The 8,270-nt window shown below is 31.8% G+C and overlaps 1 protein-coding gene across 1 annotated transcript; it reads left to right on the top strand.

Annotated features, from left to right (window-relative positions):
• The first annotated feature begins 629 nt into the window (after positions 1 to 629).
• On the top strand, positions 630 to 2,729 carry LOC127086252 (ABC transporter G family member 10). The gene has a single exon (XM_051026969.1). The coding sequence runs from the start codon at positions 888 to 890 to the stop codon at positions 2,727 to 2,729; it is 1,842 nt and encodes a 613-aa protein (XP_050882926.1). The 5' UTR covers positions 630 to 887.
• Positions 2,730 to 8,270: the final 5,541 nt, after the last annotated feature.

The following is an 8,270-nucleotide window of genomic DNA, read 5'->3' as shown; positions in this document are numbered from 1 at the left end:
CATCTTACAATATGTTATGTTTATTATTTATTATTTTAAATACTATTCTTACACTGTTCATACGGTGTAGTGTATGAATCAAGTGTAAGAATAGCAAACCTAATTAAAAAAAACGAATAAATTATAGATCGTAGGTTCATTCATTTTGATCATTGATGCTTATCAAAACAAACAAAAAAAATTAGCCCACTAAATTAACAATTTTCTTCGGTTGTTTACCCATTTATTTATTTTTGATTTTATATCGGAATATCAATCCCTTGTATAAGAAACTTACAATTACAATAATGTGAATTATATAGTTGAATAAAATGTACAAGGATTGAAACCAAAAAAGAAAAGTGAACAAAGATTTCTTAATCTCATTTGAAAAGGATATCATCCTAACTAACTTGTACTTGTAAAATTGGATTAGAATATTGAGATAATAGCATATTTCGTGCCATTTGATTCATCAAGATTATTATAAAGTAGAACTTGCTAATTTGATAGGAAATAAGTATATGTACTATTAACTCTAGAATATTTGATACTTTTTATCTTCCACCAACCAAACTTTGAGGTGTCTCAGTCTATGATGCATTGGTAAGATAGTGGGGCAACCAAACACCAACGTTGCACAGTCAATATTCAGCTCACCAGAAAAGCTGCTTATGTATGCACTCTTATGTTCTTCTTTCCTTTCTTTGAGTTTCTCAAACACTTTTCAAGTCCTACACTTCAATAGAAAGTATAAAAGTAGATGAAGTCAAATCTCTTGTACAAAATGTCAATGTCCATTCATTGCATATTTGCATAATAGCTTATAACTAGCTCACAGTTTGGTGTGTTAGCTCATCTTCCTTCTCTTGCTTTGCGTTTTACATGCTTTTCTTCTCTCACTTGGCATGCACACAAACACAACAATGGAACCAAAAACTTCATATAGATTAGAAACCAAAAACTTATCATACAAATTGTGCAGCAAATTTGATGAACTTAGAAATCTTTGTTTTGGTTCGAATCCTAGGAGAGGTTCAAAGTTCATTTTGAAGGATGTAAACTGTGAAGCAAAGCCAGGGGAGATTACTGCTATTGCTGGTCCTAGTGGAGCTGGAAAAACTACACTGCTTGAGATTCTTGCTGGGAGAATACCAGCCTGTAAAGTTTCTGGACAAGTACTTGTCAATCACATGCCTATGGATGTGAACAGATTCAGACGAGAATCCGGGCACGTCGCGCAAGAAGATGCTTTGTTTCCGTTGCTTACGGTTAGGGAGACGCTCATGTATAGCGCTTTGTTGAGGCTTCCCGGCGCGCAAAAAGTGGCTGCTACTAGAGTTGCAGAGTTGATGAAGGAGCTCGGGTTGGACCCTATTGCAGATTCAAGAATCGGCAATGGATCAGGCCGTGGTATATCGGGCGGGGAGAGGCGTAGAGTTTCCATTGGTGTCGACTTAGTTCACGACCCTGCAATTATTTTGATTGATGAACCAACTTCAGGTCTGGATTCAGCATCAGCTCTTAATGTAATCTCGCTGCTTAGACTAATGGCATTTAATCAAGGTAAGACAGTTGTTTTAACTATCCACCAACCCGGTTTTCGAATCTTAGAGCAAATCGATAGCCTCATTTTGCTATCTGATGGATTTGTCACGCATAGTGGTTCACTGAATCTTCTTGAGGCAAGGCTCTGTTCATCCGGTCATCGCATTCCTAACCATGTCAATGTCCTAGAATTTGCTCTTGATGTCATGCAAACCTTGGTTATACATATTTCAGAATCAGGCCACAACCGGAACAATCAATTTCTTCTCAATGATGACAAAGAGCACCAAGATCAAAAGCAGCACTCTATGATTGTCAAAGAAAAGGCTATGCTGTACTCAAATTCTCCGATGGAGGAGATTTTGATCCTAGGACAAAGATTTTGCAGCAACATATTCAGAACCAAGCAACTCTTTGCTACAAGGGTCATCCAAGCCTTAGTAGCTGGATTTGTATTGGGGACCATATTCTTAAACGTTGGCAATGGCAACAAACAAAGTAAAATAGCATTACAAACGCGAAGCGGCTTCTTCGCTTTCAGCCTTACCTTTTTGCTATCATCAACAACAGAAGGTCTGCCTATTTTCTTAGAGGAGAGAGCAACATTCATGAGAGAGACCTCAAGAGGAGCTTATCGAGTTTCCTCATACGTTTTAGCAAATACGCTCGTGTTTCTTCCTTTTCTTCTAATGGTTGGTCTTCTTTACACTACTCCAGTTTACTGGCTGGTAGGATTACGAAAAGACATCGCCGGTTTCCTTTACTTCTCCTTAGTGGTTTGGTTGGTCCTATTAATGTCGAACTCTCTTGTCGCTTGTTTCAGCGCCCTAGTCCCGAATTTCATTCTCGGAAGCTCGTTGATTGCCGGTCTAATGGGGTCTTTCTTTCTATTCTCAGGGTATTTCATATCAAAGGAGAAAATACCTAGTTACTGGATTTTTATGCACTATATAAGTCTTTTCAAGTATCCATTTGAGTGCCTTATGATAAATGAGTATGGAGGCGAGCAAGGGAAAAAGAGATGCATAGAAGTAAACAACAATGGGGAATGCATATTATATGGAGTTGAGTTCTTAAGTCAACAAGGTCTGAAAGAGTCACAGAAATGGACCAATTTGGGCTTAATGTTAAGCTTCATAATAGGGTATAGAGTGCTTAACTTCATAATTCTTTGGTCGAGATGCTACAGAAGCAGAAAATAAATCAGAACAGTATCAATGCATGATTCTTGTTTACATGCAGAGAAAATACTATAATTATTAATTTTTATTCATCAATGATAATGCATAACTTTATTTTGGATTGAACAAAATTTTAGATACTTATTTGCGGGTTTATGTTCAGAAACATTGTTCACTGCAAGAATATTGTTCATCTCGACACTGTTCATCATTGGGAACATTGTTCATTGGGGAATACTGTTCATTCGAGGTATTGTTCTTCACTAAAAACATTGATCATCTGCATCACTGCTCACCGCAACGACACTGTTCGATTTTTTTTAAAATAAATAAAATTCAATTGAAGGTTTCATGCCTCTTTTTGACCTTGATTAAAGTTATGATAAAGACAAACACATCAACAAAAGAAAAAGACAAAAGCTTGTCTAAGAAGAAAAGATCGAAGACTAACAAAAATCAAAGAAAATAATTAAGATGGTTAAAGTATGCATTACAATTCATATTAAATATTTTAATGACTCAGAACATTATGCATAATTCATCTCAAATCATTTATGCATCTTTCAAAATCATTTGGAACCAAACCATGTTGTTATAAGCTGTATTTGAATATTTTCAAACAACTGCAATCAATTACACAAAACTTGTAATCGGTTACAGATTTAAAAAAAATTGTTTTACTTTTTAACAACTACAGGTTAACCAATACTTGTAACTGGTTACAATATCTTTTAATAGCTACAATTGTAACCAATTACAATATTATGGTAACCGGATACCACTTAAGCAACAATTTTTTTTATCAGTTTGTTTCATTTCTAAAGATTGCATTCCTTCATGGAACGACTCAAAACATTTGTATTCATTCAAACAGGTTCCTATTGATGTATATAAGATTTATACATCACCAAAACGAAAATAAACTCTTTCAAAATATAGTTTTCAAATCAATTCAAACAAAGTTGTTAAGTGCTCATATATTTTCAAATGAAACTTTGTGCATGAACTTTCATATTATTTAAACAAGTTTCATTTATATCATTTCTGATCACTTAAGTGTATATGTTGGTATTGTGATCAAAGAGAAAGAGAAGGGCCAAAACTTTTATATATCTTGTAATGCAAGCAAGTCAAAAGAGATAACAAATTCAAGAGTAAAATCTGTATTTTTGTGATCATCAAGTTATTGACAACTATTGTGAAAAGGTCATTTGAATTAGTTTGATTTAAAGTCCACCATAGTTGGAGTTTGAAATTCAAGGAAGTGGTGTGCTTCTTTGTTATTGTTAGAAGATTGTAAGAAAATTCTTAGTGGTATGCTCATACAAATATATGACAATAGTGAAATCTCTCATGGGGTGTGAGAGTATTGGAGTACTCTTGTTTGGAAAGAGGAACCAAGATATATCATTGTGTTCTTTACTTTATGCACTTTAATTTTCTATTATTCATCATTCAAAACAGCCACTACATCTTATTCTAAATTAGAAAATTAAAAAGAAAAGGAACTTGCATAAATATCAAGAAAAAATCAGCAAGTCTAATTCACCCCTCCCCTAAATTGTGCACAGTCAATACTTACAATTGTTATTAGAGCAGATTAAGGTAACTTACTCTTCGGTCCAGATGGTTTCCACAAAATCGTTTCTAGGATAAGGTGGCAGCATAAACAGGCCTCCATGTTTTAGCAGTGAATGTTATGATTTCTGAAAAATCAGTATGCAAATGTTTCTTGAGGCACACATTTTAGATGTTTGGAAAATGGTCAAAATAAATATGAAATGAAAAGATTGTAAATTTTAAATAGCATCATTAATGATATCAACATTGACATCAAATCTTTATGAAGAAGATAAGTGTCTAATTATGCGTTATTACTTTTCATCTATCATGATATATATTTCCTACATTATCTCTTTGCTTTGGACTTTATTCTACTTTTTTTTCTTTTAATTATGTCAAAAGGGGGAGAAATAGTAGGTATTGTACTTGTTTTTATTCATAATATTTTCTGAGGAGAAAGCATTAAATTGCAAAAGATAAGGGAGATATACACGATAGGGAGAGATTCTAGTTGTTGCATAAAATTGCAAAAGTCACATATTTTGAAGTTACTCTTTGATGAACAAGAAAATCTCAAAGGATGTTTGTCATCATCGAAAAGTGGGAGATTATGAAGAAAAGTTCTTATTGAACATGATTAAGGTTTTGATGAAGACACATCAACAAAAAGATGACAAAAGCTTGTCTAAAAAGAAAAAGATTGAAGGTTAGCATTAATCAAATAAACTAATCAAGATGGTTAAAGTATGTATTACAATTAATATTATATATCTTAATGGCTCAGAACATTATGCATAATTCATCTCAAATCATTTATGCATCTTTCAAAATCATTTGGAACCAAACCATGTTGTTATAAGCTGTATTTGAATATTTTCAAACAACTGCAATCAATTACACAAAACTTGTAATCGATTACAGATTTAAAAAAAATTGTTTTACTTTTTAACAACTACAGGTTAACCAATACTTGTAACTGGTTACAATATCTTTTAATAGCTACAATTGTAACCAATTACAATATTATGGTAACCGGATACCACTTAAGCAACAATTTTTTTTATCAGTTTGTTTCATTTCTAAAGATTGCATTCCTTCATGGAACGACTCAAAACATTTGTATTCATTCAAACAGGTTCCTATTGATGTATATAAGATTTATACATCACCAAAACGAAAATAAACTCTTTCAAAATATAGTTTTCAAATCAATTCAAACAAAGTTGTTAAGTGCTCATATATTTTCAAATGAAACTTTGTGCATGAACTTTCATATTATTTAAACAAGTTTCATTTATATCATTTCTGATCACTTAAGTGTATATGTTGGTATTGTGATCAAAGAGAAAGAGAAGGGCCAAAACTTTTATATATCTTGTAATGCAAGCAAGTCAAAAGAGATAACAAATTCAAGAGTAAAATCTGTATTTTTGTGATCATCAAGTTATTGACAACTATTGTGAAAAGGTCATTTGAATTAGTTTGATTTAAAGTCCACCATAGTTGGAGTTTGAAATTCAAGGAAGTGGTGTGCTTCTTTGTTATTGTTAGAAGATTGTAAGAAAATTCTTAGTGGTATGCTCATACAAATATATGACAATAGTGAAATCTCTCATGGGGTGTGAGAGTATTGGAGTACTCTTGTTTGGAAAGAGGAACCAAGATATATCATTGTGTTCTTTACTTTATGCACTTTAATTTTCTATTATTCATCATTCAAAACAGCCACTACATCTTATTCTAAATTAGAAAATTAAAAAGAAAAGGAACTTGCATAAATATCAAGAAAAAATCAGCAAGTCTAATTCACCCCTCCCCTAAATTGTGCACAGTCAATACTTACAATTGTTATTAGAGCAGATTAAGGTAACTTACTCTTCGGTCCAGATGGTTTCCACAAAATCGTTTCTAGGATAAGGTGGCAGCATAAACAGGCCTCCATGTTTTAGCAGTGAATGTTATGATTTCTGAAAAATCAGTATGCAAATGTTTCTTGAGGCACACATTTTAGATGTTTGGAAAATGGTCAAAATAAATATGAAATGAAAAGATTGTAAATTTTAAATAGCATCATTAATGATATCAACATTGACATCAAATCTTTATGAAGAAGATAAGTGTCTAATTATGCGTTATTACTTTTCATCTATCATGATATATATTTCCTACATTATCTCTTTGCTTTGGACTTTATTCTACTTTTTTTTCTTTTTAATTATGTCAAAAGGGGGAGAAATAGTAGGTATTGTACTTGTTTTTATTCATAATATTTTCTGAGGAGAAAGCATTAAATTGCAAAAGATAAGGGAGATATACACGATAGGGAGAGATTCTAGTTGTTGCATAAAATTGCAAAAGTCACATATTTTGAAGTTACTCTTTGATGAACAAGAAAATCTCAAAGGATGTTTGTCATCATCGAAAAGTGGGAGATTATGAAGAAAAGTTCTTATTGAACATGATTAAGGTTTTGATGAAGACACATCAACAAAAAGATGACAAAAGCTTGTCTAAAAAGAAAAAGATTGAAGGTTAGCACTAATCAAATAAACTAATCAAGATGGTTAAAGTATGTATTACAATTAATATTATATATCTTAATGGCTCAGAACATTATGCATAATTCATCTCAAATCATTTGCGCATCTTTCAAAATCATTTGGAACCAAACTATGTTGTTACAAGTTGTATTTGAACATTTTCAAATAGCTGTAACTGATTACATGTTCAAAAAATTTATTTTATTTTTAACAACTAGATGTTAACCAAAACATGTAACCAATTACATGGACGAAAATTTTAAAATATCTTTTAACATCTACAATTTTAACTAGTTACAGCATTATGGTAATCGGTTACCACTAAAGCAATAACTCTTTTCATCAGTTGTTTCATTCCTAAATATTGTATTTCTTCATGGAACCACTCAAAACATTTATATTCATTCAAAGGGATTCCTATTGATGTATATAAGATTTATACCTCAGTAAAATGAAAATTATCTCTTTCAAAATGTAGTTTTCAAATCAATTTAAACAAAGTTGTTAAGTGTTCATATATTTTCAAATGAAATTTTGTGCATAAACTTTCTCATCATTTAAACAAGTTTCATTCATATTATTTATGAGCATTTAAGTGTATATGTTTTTATTATGATCAAAGAGAAAGAGAATGGACAAAACTTTCATATATCTTGTAATGCAAACATGTTCGTATGCCACAACCATACCTTTTTTTTTTTGCAGGTTTTGTAAGGTGGACCAAAATGGGGCAAGCATGTTCGTATGCCACCCCTAGTAATGATGGTGATTTAGAGCTTAAGAAAAAATGATTTGTAAGCTAGGATGTTACAACTACATAACATTCTAAACCAAAAAGCACAAAAACAGTACATAATTGAATATGCAATAAAAGAAAAGAAACTAAACATTAATCGTTTATGATTGATATTAATTAACTGGATTATGTAGTGTCGTATGTTCTGTGCGTACGTGATCATGCGTGTGTCATTGGTTGAATTTAAATGAAATATAAAATCAAGGCTTAAATGCACTTTTGATCCCCCTATTTATTTATTTTAATCTTTTAGTCCCCACATTTAATTTTTTAGTCTTTTGGTCCCCCTATTCAACTTTGACTATATTTTTTTTGTCCATCCACACTTTGATCTATCTAGCAAGTGAAAAAGTTGAGTTGGTACACAATAGTTAGCGTCACGTCATTAATAGAAATTAAAAACTAAAAAACCCTTTGATTTATTTTCTGAATAGTATTTTAATAAGATATAGTATTTTAATTTATAAAAACATATTAAAACCTTAAAACAAAATTAGAATCCCTAAAGTGTGGAGCAATGGGTCACAATAAGAGAAGTTGTAAAGGAAAGAGGGTTGCTGAGGGCTATCTTTAAAGGTGGAAATACAAAGAAAGCAAATGATGGAAATGCATCAAAAGTAGGAAATAACAAGAAGGAAAAGGGTGGAAATAACAAGAAGGCAA

The sequence above is a fragment of the Lathyrus oleraceus genome, chromosome 5, assembly GCF_024323335.1.
Source record: "Lathyrus oleraceus cultivar Zhongwan6 chromosome 5, CAAS_Psat_ZW6_1.0, whole genome shotgun sequence".
In the NCBI taxonomy this organism is placed as follows: Eukaryota; Viridiplantae; Streptophyta; class Magnoliopsida; order Fabales; family Fabaceae; genus Lathyrus; species Lathyrus oleraceus.
This window is presented reverse-complemented; position numbering and strand designations above follow the sequence as displayed.

What these genes read in the sequence shown, in the direction of transcription:
- LOC127086252 (XM_051026969.1), top strand. Translation starts at nt 888, where the DNA reads ATGCACACAAACACAACAATGGAACCAAAAACTTCATATAGATTAGAA.